The 16917-nt window shown below is 52.3% G+C and overlaps 1 protein-coding gene across 3 annotated transcripts in view; it reads left to right on the top strand.

Moving 5' to 3' along the window:
• The window catches only part of LOC119965023 (putative ammonium transporter 1), a 161248-nt gene that overhangs the window by 75548 nt on the left and 68783 nt on the right, over positions 1 to 16917 (top strand). For all 3 annotated transcript variants that reach the window (XM_038795228.1, XM_038795230.1, XM_038795231.1), the window contains one exon: positions 16401 to 16622. In XM_038795228.1, the coding sequence (XP_038651156.1) occupies positions 16401 to 16622 (222 nt within the window). The remainder of the gene's footprint in view (positions 1 to 16400; positions 16623 to 16917) is intronic.

The following is a 16917-nucleotide window of genomic DNA, read 5'->3' as shown; positions in this document are numbered from 1 at the left end:
ATTGGGCCGTACCTTGATCACTCGTATTGATCTTGACCAATACAGGGGTGGGTGCCCTGATGGCTGGGCATGTCTTTGGTGGCCATTGGCCTTGCTTTGTTTGTGTCTTTCTGGCGCCGGGATGTCTGCAATTGTATCGGTTACTTGAATGTTATTCCTTTGTTCCCGGAGATGGGCCATCAATATGCTAATTGCCTTATAGTTTCAGTCTCGTCTGGGGGCTGAGTTTCCAATACGCATACAGGCTCTGTGCCTGCCTGCTTTCTTAGCATTGTCCATAGTTCCCTATAGTCTTTGCAAACATCCATTTTGTATTCTGGAAGTGGCCATCCCAGATAGCTACACTCCCTCCTTGTGATCCTCAACGTGAAGCGTGAAGGATTAAATAACTGCATCTTCTTTGTTCTCCTCCTAAGTCGGGCACCCATAAGCAAGGACAGGCCCTACACTACTCTGTCCTATGAATTGAAACTTTTACCTAAATTACTTCATAAAATTCTACGGGGCGCTATGACATTCAGGCATGCATTACAGAATAAAAAAACTGGAACCCTAAACTATCCTTAACTAAACTATCCTTAATCAATCAAAAGAATTTACAATATTTTAAATTCTTTTAAACTGTACAATAGCAGCAACACAGGTCTCTCTGGCTTGGCAGTCAAAGACAGAGTTTTGCATTTCTTTTATTAGAACGAAGAAACACACAAAAAAACAGATGCACTTTAATTCACTTAAGGGGGTTAGGGGGTTTGTTGAGTCCGAAAATAGGGGATCTGAATGTGTATATCGGAGCGCGGGAGCCTTTCCTCCACCATTTCCTGAGTCTTAGGGTCTGAACGACACTGCAGGGTATCGCAAATACTAATAGTGATCCACAACGTAGGACAGGGAATACCAAGTTATGAACTTGTCACACCAGGTCGGTATATCGGTTACTATCTCAGGGTACAGTGAATGGCAAGGGTGGAAAACATTCACGGCCTGCGTAGTAGGGGTCAGGGGGGTAGCGTCCGTGCGTAACTGGAGGGATCCCGCGAAGATCCATCTGTACAGCATGATGGTTGTCTTCATATTTTCTTCTTTTTTTCTTCCTCTTAAGCCTTCTGTGGTTCCATGGTTTTATGGACACAAGCATAATTGCTGTTATTATCTTGTTTAAGATCTCGTACGTCAGTCTGTCTGTCCTTTTATTGCCAATTACCCGTTATAATTGGTCACCATCTGTGACTCCCTCATTTAAAAAAAAACCAAATCTTTGGGACAAGACATCCGAGAAACAGCCTGTGCGATCTACCATCCCAGTGTTCGACGATGTAAATAGCATTTGGAAGCAACCAAAGGGTCGCCATAAACAAACAGAAGAATTTTGAACTAAAAAGTGTCAAAATGGGGTGCGTATGGGCCGCGTCGGGTAAGAATGGGTGGAAACCCCAGGTAGGACGGTGACCAGTGTCGCATGTGCTCTACCCGAGCATAGCTGACCAGGGGGTCCTCAGGCAGGGCGGGGGCCACTGCCGTTACTCCACTGCCTGAGTGACCGGACAAGAATGGTAAGAATCTGTGTTCGCCGTGGATTTTGCCTCTTGTGATTACCTTTGAATCAGAAGAGTAGCTATGATCGGTTGTCTGCCAACAAACTCGTTCCTTTAAATGCCAGTGGGCGTTAAAAGAGTGCTGACATGAGGCCATGGATTAACTTCAACATTTAACATTCACAATAACAACAAACATACATAACAAACATGGTGCAGGTTCCATCAGAAAGAAGGACACCGTAAATCACATTTGGCTGGGGGTGTAACTAGCATATGGAGTCAGTGTAGTGTGACCGAAGAAGAGAGTAAGGAGGAGAGAAACAAAAATGAATTGGCATTGCTGAGGTGTCCCTGCCATGAGAAGTGGTGGGTAAGCGTTCACAGTTTTCATGGGGCAGCTGGGACCTTGCAGCTGCTGTGGGTGGTGTTCTCTTTCATATCTGGGGGCTAGTGTAGCTCGTGGTGGGGGTCTCCTGCAATCTCGGGCGAAGTGTCCTGACTGGCCACAGTTGTAACATGACCCCTGGGGCACATAAGGTGGTGCAGGCTCTCTGGTGCATTGCTCCCTTGGGTATGGTTCCCTGGGTGGTGGGTCGGGCTGATGGTGTCGTTGCTGGTTCAGGGGGGCATCGGTGGGCTAATACCTTTGCTGTTTCGGGGCGCTTGACATTCTCGTGCGTAATGATCTAATTGGGCGCAATTATAACACTCCTGGGATTTGGTTTGTTGTGGGCTGTTTCTTCCCTCATTTACCCCGTGCGGGGTTCTGGTGCGTCCTAACTGGATGCATGTCTGCCTGCTCTTCCTCTGCTCTACCATACGCTGATTTACCTCGGATGGACTGTTCCCAAGCACGGGACAATCTTTTCAAAATCCTTTTCTCGTTTTGGGCCTCGTCTGAGGGGTCGTAATTTGCGCAAGCTCTCTGTCCTGCCTCTGTCGCATGAGAGACTAGGATGCGGGTCCATTTGTCCATATAATCTGGGGACAAATGGGGGCGTGCTAACTCTCCAAACACCGCAGTAAAATGTATCCACAAGCGTCCAGCAAACGCTGTGGGGTGCTCTGTCTTCTTCTGCCTACACTTGTTTAGGCCTTCTACGGGGTCTCCTTTGTTATAGCCAATCGCATCCAGCATCGCTGTGTGCATTTCTTGGAGCATGCCTCCTCCTACATTTTGTGGGTTGGGAAGGGCTGCCACGACTGTAGGGTCGAGGCTTAAAACTGTGAATTTCACTTGCTCCTTCTCATCCAGGCCATACATGGTCGCCTGCTGTTTTACTCTTGCAAAGAACTGGTGGGGGTCCGATGTGGGTAGGAATGGTGTAATCTTCTCACACGCATCCCTTAATTGAGTGACGGTTAATGGGGTCGTGTACAGGAAATCTGGGTCTCCGTCTGTTGTGGCCCTGCGCTGTGTGGTTACAGGATTCATAGGGGTGTGTTCTGTCTGTGCAGTCGGGGGTTGGGGTGCTTTTTGTTTCTGAGATTTTTCCTGTCTACATGTGCCATGTACATATCTTTGGGCAGTCTCACTTAACTCCCGCCAGTTGGGGCCATTTTCTTGGTCTAATTGGGGTCCAAACGTGCTCTGGAACCCATTCTGAACAGAAAGCAGAGATTGCAATTCTGCAATTTGCTTCCGGCACTTTGCGTGGTCTACCGAGCTCTGCCTTTGTTCCGTCGTGGAATTGTGGAGTGCTCGTAGGGCTGCTTTTAAGTCGTTACACTGTTTCTGCAACTGCTCAACCTGTTGTTCGGTTTCCTGTCTTACCAAGACCCCGTGTTGCATGTCTTGGTAGGCCTTATCATATTGGGTCTGAAAACTACTCAAATGGGCGAGACAAGATTGGTGTGCCCGCTTGGCATCAGCCACCTCTTTGTCCCTCACTGCTAACTGCTCTCTCAGTTCCCTGTTCTCTCTCTCATATTTGTTCACATCTCCTTCACTATTCCTGTCTCTCTCCTCAATCTCTCTACGGAGCGTCCTAATGACCTCCTCTGTGCCTCGCAATTGTGTCAAGCAGGACACGATTGCCATCGGCTTGCGAGCTTTCCCTAAGCTCTGCTTGTGAATCTCTGGCAGGTTCTCCCACCAAGTATGCCCTCTACATCCTGGACCTGTTTCATCGTTCGCGCAGAATTCGCTCCAAAGGGGCCAACCTTTACCTTTGAGGTACTTTCTGATTTCCTCTTCCCATACGGGACATTGTCCTACTCTACTGGTCGCTGCGACCTCGAATGTTTGGGGGTTCATAAGGCGTTCCATTGCCTTCATTGCCGTTTTTCTCGCTATCTCTGGGGTCGCTACTGAATTTGGAACGGTGGTGATAAAGTGGTGATGTAGACACGGGTACGGCTTACGCTAATTTCCGGCCTACAAAACTCCCGACAGTTTTACGGAACAAAATCTCTCAGGTTTACCTTATCTACCTGTTAGTACGCATGCAAGTAACACACTTCTGATTTTGATGGTTGATCAGTCTTGGTTTTACGCTTGTGGTTTTTCTTTTCCCAATTGGATTCTAATTCAAATTTGGATTCTCTCGGAGTGACGAGGCCACTTCTAGGTCGAGTCCCACCAGAGTCGCCAGTAAATGTTGCTATATTTATCTGATTATAAATACAGCGGTCAATATGGTCGCCTTCCTTAGTCCTAATTATGTTTGCTCTAGAGTCGCCAGGTATCTTCCGGTACCGCCACAAGGTTCAAAGCCAAATACTAATCAAAGAACCAGTGCATCAGTTAGTTAGTTCAAAATCAATACTATTTATTTACACACACAGTAATAGGGGCTGGTTTAGCTCACTCGGCTAAATTGCTGGCTTTTAATGCAGGCCAGCAGCACGGTTCAATTCCCGTACCAGCCTCCCGGACAGGCGCCGGAATGTGACGACTAGGGGCTTTTCACAGTAACTTCATTGAAGCCTACTTGTGACAATAAGCGATTTTCATTTTTCATTTTCATCTACTCATGCACAAAATATCACAAACTAAACTATCTCTGACACTAACGCCTATACTTAACTTCAGGTGCCCACTCAGTAAGAGGAACAATGGCCGTTGTTCGGATCTGAGGCTGCTGGGTACGAAGAGGTAACAGGAGAACAGCTAAGGTCGCCCGTCAGATGGCGAGCGTTGACCTTGGACTTACTTGCTTCTGGTGCAGCTGGTGGATGGGTCTCTCCGCTTCGAGAGCCGAGTCCAAGAGAGCGATTCTCTCTCGGGGGCTTCTTCTTATACCCAAAGGGGTTTCGCGCGCTTTTGGCGGGCATTTTGCTATCGTGGTTTCCCATTAGAGTCGATTGTGTTCCACGTGGCACCTGTGCTAGCCCCTTAACGGAAGCGGAATCGGTCGAGGTGCAGCGCCGACTTTTCTGCCGTAAAGGCTCCCCCAACACCTGGTGCAGCCAGTTCTGGAAGCCCCCTCTGGTCTCAACCACGGTCTGCACGCTCAAGGCCATGGAGCACAGGGAGTGGACCATCTCCATCAGGGAATGCGCCACATCATGCTGCGACTGTGCCACCACCTTCTGGGTTGTGTCACATCAGCCACTGATTGCGCCAACACCCTCTGGGACTGGGCCAACCCTCTCTTTGTCTGTGCTACATCAGCCAGTGACTGGGCCACCTCCCTCTGGGACTGTGCCACCTCCCTCTGTGCACCATACCTGCCAGTGCCTGGGCAATGCCACTAACATCTCCAGTCATGGCCTGCTGTGACTGGGCCACACTCGGGAGTGCTCACAATTTCCAGGTGGCTCTGGGACATGGTCGCCTGTGAGGAGCCCTGTTGTGGGCCTCGGCCAATGCCTGCACAGAATGCCCCATGCCTTGGACATGCGAACAGCCAAAGGGCTGTTTAGCACAGGGCTAAATCGCTGGCTTTGAAAGCAGACGATGGCAGGTCAGCAGCAGGGTTCGATTCCCGTAACAGCCTCCCCGAACAGGCGCTGGAATGTGGCGACTAGGGACTTTTCACAGTAACTTCATTTGAAGCCTACTTGTGACAATAAGCGATTTTCATTTCATTTCAATGCCTCTACCGTGCAGTGTTGGCCTGGGTGTCAGGCATTGTCAGCACCACTTCTTGCTACTGCATGCAGTTGGACTCCTCCAACTGCACGTGCAGGTACTGGATGCTCGCTGACAACCCCTCATATAGTCCCTGGGTCTGCGACTGCATTTCCACAATCGATGGGACTGTCCTTTCTAGAAGCCCGAGACCCATCTGGACGGAAGCTAGTTCCTCGGGTCGGCCTGCCATCCAACCATCCGCCCCCTCGGCAGTTCCTATCTCCACATGCTTTCCCGGGACAACTGTGTGGTATGGACCAGAGAGTGTCCCAGGAGCCTCTTCACTAACATGGTCAACCGAGGTGAGTGTCTCTGGGATGGTGGAGGGTGTTGGAGATAGCTGTGACGGAACGTCGGTATGATCCTCCACCAGAGTGTGTCCTGATCTCGAGTGGAGGGCTGGTGTCTGAGCTGCTCCCATCGCTGCTCGGCTCACGGGGGTTGGGGGGGGTTCCAGCTGGAGCATTGGCTGGGGATGGGGGGGTGGGTGGAGGGGCGCCAGATGGACCCGCCCCACCTCCAGCAGGTCCTGCAAGACACAAGCCATGATGCATGGTCAGGGAAGGAAGTGGATGTGAGCTTGGGGGATGTGAAGATGCTGTGGGGATGAGAAGGGTGTTGGTTTGACGGTGGTGTAGGGGTGAGGATGATGTGGGGTGGTGTTCTGGGGGGGGGGGGGAGCTGACACGTGTCACAGGGAAACTCAGCAACTTCTCACTTTCTCACCCACGGCCGAGCTCCACCTCGGCGACCTCCCTTTCCTACGGGCTGCCGTCTACGTCCAGGGCCCTCTGCTCTGCCACGATGAGGGGGCGCAGGTCCGGCAGTCCCCATCCTGTCTTCTCCCGCTCCCGACAGTTGTGCATGGCCTTCTCTTGCTGGGCGGTAGGAAACATATCAAACAACAGTGTTAGACAATCAGACGCATGTGATGGAACCATCAATTCATCAGACACGTGTTTCCGATATGAATCTAGGCTTTAATCGACTTACTTCAGAGCCAGCCTGTTACCCGTTGATGAACTCTTAGCGAACTCAGGCTGACTCTGGGCAAGGGTATTTATACAGCTGCACTAGGGGGAGGAGTCGTGGGCGGAGCCAAGGGTGGAGCCCAGTACAAGTTCCTGAGTACTCCCAGTGCTACTCCCCCTAGTGGTAGGATAGCGCTACTGCTCTTACAAAGACAGTGTGAATTATCATATATATATATATATATTACATTCAACCACATTCACCACCTGCAAAAAACATCAAGTCCGGCGGGGGTGGTGGCCTACAACGTCAGTCTGTCTGGTGGTTGAATTGTCCTTTGTGATCTGCGGAGCACCGGGGTTGCAGCCTCTTGCGGTGGCTGGATGGGTGTTGTGTGCTGGGGTATGATGGCGGACTCCAGGGAGGGTTGTATCCGAGCTTCATACTCTCCTGGTTCGACTGGGGGCGCTGGGGGCAGGCCGGCGCGGGGGCGCGGAACTGGTGGAGCGAGCTCGTGGGCTCGGGAGCGCAAGGGGGTGGCAGCATGGGGTGTAGGGTGAGAGGTCCTTCTGTGGGGGTAGAGGGGGCGCTGGACCCGGCGGGTGCCAGATCCCGGAGGGATACCGTGTCCTGACGGCCGTCAGCGAACTCGACGAATGCGTACTGGGGGTTGGAGTGGAGCAGGCACACCTTTTCAACAAGGGGGTCGGTTTTGTGCGCCCTGACGTGTTTCCTCAAAAGTACGGGGCCCGGCATCCTCAGCCATGCCGGAAGTGAGACCCCCGTGGTAGTGCCCCTGGAAAAAATGAAAAGCCTCTCGTGAGGGGTCTGATTGGTCGCCATGCACAAAAGGGACCTAATAGCGTGGAGCGCGTCTGGGAGGACTTCCTGCCACTGGGAGACTTGGAGCTTTCTAGACCGGAGGGTCAGTAGGACTGTCTTCCAGACAGTCGTGTTCTCCCTTTCCACCTGCCCGTTCCCCCTGGGGTTGTAGCTGGTAGTCCTGCTCGAGGCAATGCCCTTGTCGAGCAGGTACTGACGCAGCTCGTCGCTCATGAAGGACGAATCCCGGTCGCTGTGTACGTAGCTGGGGAAACCAAACGGGTTGAAGATGCTATGCAGGGCCCTAATGACTGTGTGGGAGGTCATGTCGGGGCACGGGATAGCGAATGGGAAACGGGAGAACTCGTCTACGATGTTCAAAAAGTAATCGTCCTTGTTAGTTGAGGGGAGTGGCCCTTTGAAATCAATCGCGAGGCGTTCAAAGTGCCTATAAGCCTTGACCAGGTGGGCCCTGTCTGGTCTATAGAAGTGCGGTTTGCACTCCGCACAGATCGGGCAGTCCCTGGTGATCGCTTTTACCTCCTCGTTGGAGAAAGGCAGGTTTCGGGCCCTGATGTAGTGGGCGAGCCGGGTGACCCCGGGGTGGCAGAGGTAATTGTGGATGACTTTTAATCGATCGATCTGCGCGCTGGCGCATGTCCCGCGGGATAGGGCATCCGGAGGCTCGTTGAGCTTCCCAGGTCGATATTTAATATCGTAATTGTAGGTGGAGAGTTCGATCCTCCACCTCAGTAGTTTGTCGTTTTTAATTTTGCCCCTTTGCCAGTTGTCGAACATGACGGCAACCGATCTTTGGTCGGTGATGAGTGTGAACCTCCTACCTGCGAGGTAGTGCCTCCAGTAACGGGTAGCCTCCACAATGGCTTGTACTTCTTTCTCGACTGAGGATTGTCGGAGTTCTGAAGCTGATAGGGTACGGGAGAAAAATGCGACTGGTCTCCCTGCCTGATTTAACGTGGCTGCAAGAGCTACCTCTGAGGCGTCGCTCTCTACCTGAAATGGGGTGGATTCATCCACCTCCCGCATGGCCGCTTTGGCGATGTCCTCCTTGATGCCGTCGAAGGCCTGGCGTGATTCGGCTGACGGGAAATCGTGTGACGCTAAAGAGTGGGCGGGCTTTGTCTGCATATCGAGGGACCCACTGGGCGTAGTAGGAAAAGAAGCCCAAGCACCGTTTGAGGGCCTTGGGGCAATGGGGGAGGGGGAGTTCTAAGAGGGGGATACGGTCCGGGTCTGGGCCCTGGACTCCATTTTCCACGACATAGCCGAGGATGGCTAGTCTGGTTGTGCAGAAAACACATTTCTCCTTGTTGTACGTGAGGTTCAGTTTTTGTGCCGTCTGGAGAAAACAGTGGAGATTGGCGTCGTGGTCCTGCTGGTCATAGCCGCAGATGGTGACATTGTCCAAGTACGGAAACGTGGCCCACAGCCAGTACTGGTCCACCATTCGGTCCATTGCTCGTTGGAACACCGAGACCCCATTAGTGTCGCCGAAAGGGACCCGGAGGAAATGGAAGAGGCGGCCATCGGCCTCGAATGCCGTGTAGTGGCGGTCCTCCGGGCGGATTGGGAGCTGGTGGTATGCAGACTTCTGATCCACCGTGGAAAAGAGCCGGTACTGGGCGATCTGATTTACCATGTCTGCAATCCTGGGGAGGGGATACGCGTCGAGGAGCGTAAATCTATTTATGGTCTGACTGTAGTCGACCATCATACGGAATTTTTCCCCGGTCTTAACGACCACCACCTGAGCTCTCCAGGGACTATTGCTGGCCTCTATAACCCCCTCACTGAGTAGCCTTCGGACCTCTGCTCTGATAAATACCCTATCCAGCAGGCTATACCGCCTGCTACGAGTGGCTACGGGTTTACAGTCCTGTGTGAGATTGGCGAAGAGAGGGGGGGGGGAATTCGCAGCGTAGCAAGGCTGCAGATCGTGAGTGGGGGCAGGGGCCCTCCGAAGCTGAGGGTGAGGCTCTTGAGGTTACACTGGAAGTCTAGGCCTAATAAGAGTGGCGCGCAGAGTTTGGGCAAAACGTAGAGTTTGAATTTCGAGCAGCTAGCGCCTCGGATTGTGTGTCGCGGCGGTGCGCCCCTGGATCTGGACCGAATGGGAGCCTGAAGCGAGCGAGATAGTTTGCTGCACGGGGAAAACGGGGAGCGATCAGCGTCTTACCAGGTCTGGATGTATGAAGCTCTCCGTGCTCCCGGAGTCGAAGAGGCATGGCGTTTTGTACCCGTTGATATGGACCTCTGCCATCGAGTTTTGTAGATTCTTTGGTCGTGATTGGTCCAGGGTGATCGTGCTGAGTTGCGGGTAGTCGGCGGCTCAATGAGCTGTGCTGGAGTGGCCCTGTGATGACTGCCCTCTGAGTTCATAGTCGAATTCGAATTCTTCCGCAGAGTTGTCGGAGCGCGGAGATGTCGATCAGGCCCGTGGATCGCACGTGGCAGGCGACGAGGAAGATGGCGTCCAAGATGGCCGCCCCCATAAGTCGCACGTGGCCGGCCGCGTGGTGGAGGTTTTCCAAGATGGCGGCCCCCATGGATCGCACGTGGCTGGAGGGGGCGGAGTCGGGGAAAAGGCCGCAGCATTTCGGGCCCCGTGGGCCTGCGAGTGAGGGGAGCGATTACTTCGAGTCACTGGGGAGTTGGAAGCTGGGGCCCTTTTAGCGAGGCACACTCTTGCGTAATGTCCTTTTCGCCCGCAGCTGCTGCAGGTCGCGCTGCAGGCCGGGCAGTGCTGCCACGGGTGCTGGTTCTGGCCGCAGAAATGGCAGGCTGGAGCAGCATAGTGGCTGGCTGGAGCAGCATAGTGGCTGGCTGGGGCAGCATGGTGGCTGGGCGGCCGCGTAGCACAGGCCTGGGGGAGTCGCTGGTCGGGGGCCCATGATTGGGTCGCAGGGGTCCGCGGGGAACTAGTTAAGGCTGCGGAAGGAGACCTCCATCGTGGTAGCAGCTTCCACAGTCGTTTCTAAGTCCTTGGCCCCCTTTTCCAGCAATCGTTGGCGCACATAGTTAGACCTGAGGCCCGCTACAAAAACATCGCGTACCGCAAGTTCCCTGTGTTCAGCTGCGGTAACCGCTTGGTAATTACAGTCATTGGACAAATTATTGATTTCCCTTAGAATTCGGCGAGTGATTCTGTAGGCCGCTGGCGGCGAGTCGTGAACACATGGCGAGCGTAACCTTCATTGATAGGCCTTACATAAATTTTATCGAGAACTGCTAGCACCGCAGTATATGAACTGGCCGAGTTTAGTTGCGAAGAGATTCTGTGGCTCACCCTCGCGTGCAGTAGACTTAGCTTCTGATCCTCTGTCATTTCGGCTGTGCTCGCTTCTGCCAGGTAGGCCTTGAAGCTCCGGATCTAGTGAGAGAAGATTTCTTTAGCCTCTGCATCCTGCGGGCCGAGTTCCAGGCATCCAGGCTTGAGGGCCGATTCCATAATCGATCTTTACTGTTCTTAAGTCGATTAAATTGATGCATGCAGCCCAGGGGGTGCGTACATGATGGCCTCAGTGGCCAGGTCACCCGGCCATTGCTGGTATGGGTAACTGCAGGTGGTGCAGCGTGGAGATTCAACCGTCCCCTGGGGGAGGGGGGGGTGCTGGGTGGTTGGGTTACGGTTGTGTTGGACGGGGCTAGTGCCAGGGGTACACTACTGCCTACTCACTTTGGCCACCCTGAGGTTGTGCAGTTTTTGCGGCACTGCTGGCCCGTCCGGAAGATGTTGCTGGTGGCGCTCATGGCCTCTGCCACCTGCGTCCAGGCAAGATGAACGGCGGCAGTTGGGCCGGGATACAGGGTCATCCGCCACTACTCCACCGCGTCAAACAGGATCTCAGCTCGGTGTCTCTGAACCTTCGGGCTGCTCTGCTCCCTGCCATCTTGTTGGCTAGGATGGTGTATGTGTGGGAAGAATTGTTTATATACGGCTGTAGCTTGTCAGCTTTTGAGTGTCAATTGCGAACGGCGAATCCGGCACCGTTTCCCATTAGAGTCGATTGTGTTCCACGTGGCACCTGTGCTAGCCCCTTAACAGAAGCGGAATCAGTCCAGGTGCAGCGCCGACTTTTCTGCCGTAAAAGTCCACAGATTCTGCATTGGCGTCAACACTTTGTCTCAGAAATGGAGAGTCCTGCCCATGATGTCTTCCAGTTGGGTCAGATCCTTGGTATCAATCAAGTTTCAGCAGTTTGCTTTGACCCTATGCAAGAGCAGGGACCCAGAAGCTATCAGTCATGAACATCTCCAGAGTCCCATATGGTGAACTGCTGCCTTCCACGAGCATTGCTTATCTCACGGGGGGTTATAACTTGCAGGAGTAGCAGATTTAGGATCCAATAATGTAACGATCCAGGGTTGAGGACTACTGATGTAACATATCCCCATGTCCAGCAGGAAACAGGTCTAACACAAAGGTTACAAAGACCGATGACATGCTGTCTGGAGAAGACCAGACTCCTCCCTGTCAACAGGGACCCAGGTCGCAGGGCAGGAATCACAGCAGGCTGCATCTGCTCCTGCTGTGTCGTCTGGGGAACCAGCTAGACGTAGCGTTTGGGCCCGTAAGGCGCGAAGTTTAGACACTGTTTAAGTTGTCACGGGTGGAGGGCACAGTATAACTATAGGAGCTAGGGCACAAAACTATATATATTCGTTCACATTAAACACCTGAAACCACTGTTACAACCTGCCTCAGTACTGTGTCAGATGGGTGTGAGGGGTGGGCTGGGCGGTGCTGGCCTGTGGGGGAGTGAGGGGGAGGCGAGGGATGATGGAGATGGACGGATGTTGGGGGGAATTGGCGGACCTTCTGGGTGGCCTGTGTGATGATATGCATAATGTAAGTTTGTACATAATGTCCTGTATGACCTGTGACCACTAGGTGGCATTGTAAACCCATCATGTCACCATGTGATCTCGAGTTGGGAGTTGGTCGTGCTGAGAGATAGACATATTTGCAGTAGTCCACAATAGTTACTTAGCGTTAGTTGTTGTTCATTATTTTATTTGTCCGAGTTATCTTACCACGGAGTTGTTCTATAATAGACGATATTAAACTATATGATCTGTGGTTCATCATTCACTGCGGCCAGTCTACAGAACATGACAGCCTGGGCTCTGCCACCCTAGGGATCTGATGGCACCATGTGATGGAATGGTCAGCTCGCATGTAGGGGTCACCCAGGTAGATTGTGGAAAGTGCTACCATGGGCAGGAGTCAGATGTTGCCATATGATGCGAAGCACCAGAGCTCATCACTGAGTGGATTGCCATCATCCTCCCATGCCATGGACCAGACCCGCTGTTACTGCCAACCCAGGACCCCCATCTCGTAGTGCGGCAGGTATGTATCGTGGAGGGGGTTGCAGGAGGTGGGTGGTCAAGCTGGAGGTGGGGTGGGGAGTTAGGAGGTTTCCAGTTGGGATGCAGTGCCCCTGGCCAGCACACCTCCCCACCCCCATTCGGTGAACCTGGAGGCGATCAGAGCATCCCATGTGCGTTGGCCTTGGCGCACACGTCATGCGGCCAACCGTGCCTGCCTGGACTTCATGTCCTGCTCCCCCTCCCCCGCATCCTCCTCGTCGCATGAGGCCTGGCATTCCTCTTCCTCCTCCAACACCGTCCCTCTGCTGTGCGATGTTGTGGAGGATGCAGCAGGCTGCCATGATGCGGGTGACCCTCTCAGCATCATACTGGAGGGCACCTCCAGAGCGCTCCAGGCACCTGAACCGCATCTTCAGGAGCCCAAAGCACCATTTGATCATGCTCCTGGTCGCTGCATGGGCTTCGTTGTAGCGGCTCTCCTCGTCGACCTGCGGCGTCATCATCCATGGCCACAGTGGATAACCCCTGTCACCCAGGAGCCAACCCCCTCAGCTGGGGGCATGTTGAACATGTTGCGAATTGTCCAGTGTGCAAGGATGAAGGCATCATGAACACTGCCCAGGTATCGGGCACAGACGTGCATGATGCGCAACTGATGGTCACATATTAGTTGCACATTCATCGAGTGGAACTCCTTTTGGTTGGGGTAGAGAGGCCTGTCATCTGCAGATGCTTGCAGGGGTCATGCATCCCGTCGATCACACCCTGGATCTGGGCCATCCCAGTGATGGCAGCAAACCCCGTTGCCCTGGGACACTGGCAGATTCGGTCCACATTGAAGTGGATGTATTGAGCCGCCTGGGCATACAAGGCCTCCGCGATGGCCTGGATGCACTTGTGCACTGAGGTCTGTGAGATCTCGAACAGGTCCCTGTAGTGATCCTCACTTGAGTGTGTACAGAAGGGGCTGATGGGAAATGGAAATACCATTAGGGGGCAGCACGGGGACGTATAAGAGTGACGCCGAAGGCCCTCCCCCTCACTTTGTCTGAACAGACGGTGAGGAGAACAGGGACGGAAGTGAGCTCAGGGCTGCTAGTGTGGCCAGGCCTAGTTGCAGAGCATAGAGAAGTGTAACCTTTACAAGTGTAGTTCTGTAAGTAAGAGCTCACACAATCATTTAAGTTGTGTAGCACAATAAACCTTCCTTCAACTACTGGACGACTTCTAGCATTCTTTCCAGTAACATTACAGTCCCCACTCGGCGCCTGGAAGGACCTCATCGCATACAGGTTCAGGACGACTGTCACCTTGAGAGCCACCAGGAGCATGTGTCCTCCCCCATACCGTCACGGTGCCAGGTATGCCATCATCTGGTAGGTATGGTGCACTGTCTCTCTGCTCAGCCAGAGTCTTCGACATGCCCGGTCCGGCAAGTCCTTGAATGACAGGCGTTGTAGGTACACACGAGGCCTCGTGCGGTGCCTCCTTTGTACCTCCTCCTCGGCCTACTGGGCGGCTGCCACCTGTCCCTCTGCTGCATGCTCCGTTGCTGCCCACTCTGCTGCTGCAGCTTCCTCCTTGAGCAGGGCCACCATTGTTGGTTGAATTCCAATATCCATTGTCTGCAGGAGATGAAAGGCCAATGTGTTAGCATTGGTGTGTACCTCCCGTGCCCAGCCAGGTCCTTTGGGCTACATGGTGGCCCCAGTTGGCACTGCGGGGTCCATCACTGCATGTCTCCTATTCCCCACCTCCCCACCTCCAATTCCCACACCCTTGGCCCCATTGGTGGCCGGTACTGTGGGGGCTTCTGGCCCTGGTGCAAGTCCCTGATGCTGCCTGGCACTCTGCTTGCCAGGGTTATGCACCGCGGCCCTTGTAGCAGCTACTGTAGGTTTTGCCCTGGGTGGGTGTCGGTGGGTGGCGTCTGGTTGTGGTTGGGGAGGGGGTGGCGGGTGGGGGTGTGTGGGGGTGGGTGAGCCCATACGGCTGGTGTCACTCTGCAGAACCAGGGGCCAAGGTGGGTGGTTAGTGGCTGTGCAGCAAGGTGGCCACCGTAAAGGCGGTCCATGCCTGGGCACCGACCCAGTCCCGTGGGGGGGGGGGGGCCACCCTGACCACTTGGCCTGTTCCCCCGTCAGCCCTCCATCCCCCAACCTTGGCAGGGCCCCATCTACCCCAGCCAGTACGGCCAATGTCCGGCCCCGCAGTCGCTCATCTCCATGTCCTACCTCCTCTCTCTCCCCCTCAGCAGCCACCACACCGATTTCACGATTTCTGAAAGGCGCAAGTGAACTGCGCTGTCAGGAAGTCGGCCCATCGGAGGAGGAGAATCGCAGAGGCCCCGGAGAAAACCAGGTTGGGCCCGCTAATAATGTGCAAACGGTGCTTACTTACTGTACGTGCGTCCGGAATGCATTGGTGCCGCTGTCAAGGTGACGGAGAATTGCGATTTGGCATCAAATTGGCACCAGCCGCGATTTTGGCGTTGGAGCCTATTCTCCACCCAATCGCATCGGCAATCCCTCCCATGCTGTTGAAGATTTATTCACTGACTTTAATCATTAGCTGAGGCCGTTAAACCTTTTGCACTGAGAGCCTCGGGATTACTCTTCTTCCCATTGCTTTTTCACAGTTTATCTGAAGGGCATTTGTGGATAAAGGGCATGTCTCCTCTTTTCCACTTCCTGCACCAAAGCCTCCTGTGGTGTGTATTTGAGCCTTGATCTGAACTCTCTGTCCTGTTTCCCCCATTAGTCACCGTTCTCCCTGCTCAGAATGCCTTGCCCAGCCAATTCCAGCATCTTTTCCAGCCAAAATGCACTTCTCCAAGAATTGCAAGTTGGCTTTAAATAGCCTAACCTAGCTTTAAATGGTACTGGCATTGCATAAACTTGAGCCCGTGCTGAGACATGCAACACTTTCAGAGTCACACTTGGCTCTGGGCATCAGGCAGCTTTCATCTAAATCCGCAGTCTGCACAAAGTTTATAAGCTACCTGCAATGGAAGAAACCGGCACGGAGTCATTGCACAATATGATCCCCATACTATTTGCACGGGCTATCCAATTTTGCTGCCTACATTTTCAAATAGCGCCTTAGAAAACTTTGCAAAAATAATTACATGGTGTAACAAAGTCCATTGCATAATTGAATTTGCCTGACTATCTTTGTATGGCTTTTTTCCGCTCATTTCCATTGAATACAACATTTCTAACACACAAAACTATACACAGATATTTAAAAAGGCATTACACTTAAAATTGGTGAGACACACTACGTTGTACTCTAAAGCAAAATAACCCACATGTGAAAGTTTCCCACATGCATTTCACATGGTAAGATGTTACTTCTTACCACAAGTAACATCTGGACCACTGCAAGAAAAAAGGAAATATAACATCAAAAAAATTTTGGACTACAGTTGTGCAACTCCTTGAAGCAGAACAATATAAAACGAGAGAATTCCTCTGAATTACTTACAAGCTGAACACATTTAATAAAACTTTGAATTTCTGTGAATGTTTCAGAAATAGTCAAACTAGTTAGGAAATTGGCTTTTCAGTCACTAATCTGACTTAATTCTGTACAGCACTGAAAAATTAATTAATAAGGTTTATTTTGTTTCGTAGTTGTGTCTTTACTTGCCTACTGGATACACGGCTATGCCTTTGCTTTTGGAGATCAAGAAAGAATTATTGGAAATAAGAATTTCTTTACTTTTGGAAATGTCAACTTTTCACACTTCTTTTTTAATTATGCAAGATGTGCTATTGTAACCACTATCGTATCAGGCGCTATTACACAAAGAACAGAGCCAATTGGTTACGTCATATCCAGCTACATTTTGGCAGGTAGTGTACATATTTTTTATGGATATGCATCTATTGAAGTTTTAATGTACAGCAGAAATTATATTGCTTGCACACTTTAAAGAATGCATCAAGATTGGTACCAACTCAATGCCTTGCATTTGTGAATAACAATATTGGACTAGCAAAATTTGATGTAGTAACATGTATTAAGTTGTTCAATTGCAAAGAATACAGTGCTGGATTCTCCGTCGACAGGATCCTCCGCTTCGCCGGCAGCGCACTCACGGCTGCGGAATTCCCAACAGCATGATGGTGCCCATAACGGGAAACCCCA

The sequence above is a fragment of the Scyliorhinus canicula genome, chromosome 4 (assembly GCF_902713615.1).
Source record: "Scyliorhinus canicula chromosome 4, sScyCan1.1, whole genome shotgun sequence".
NCBI lineage: Eukaryota > Metazoa > Chordata > Chondrichthyes > Carcharhiniformes > Scyliorhinidae > Scyliorhinus > Scyliorhinus canicula.
This window is presented reverse-complemented; position numbering and strand designations above follow the sequence as displayed.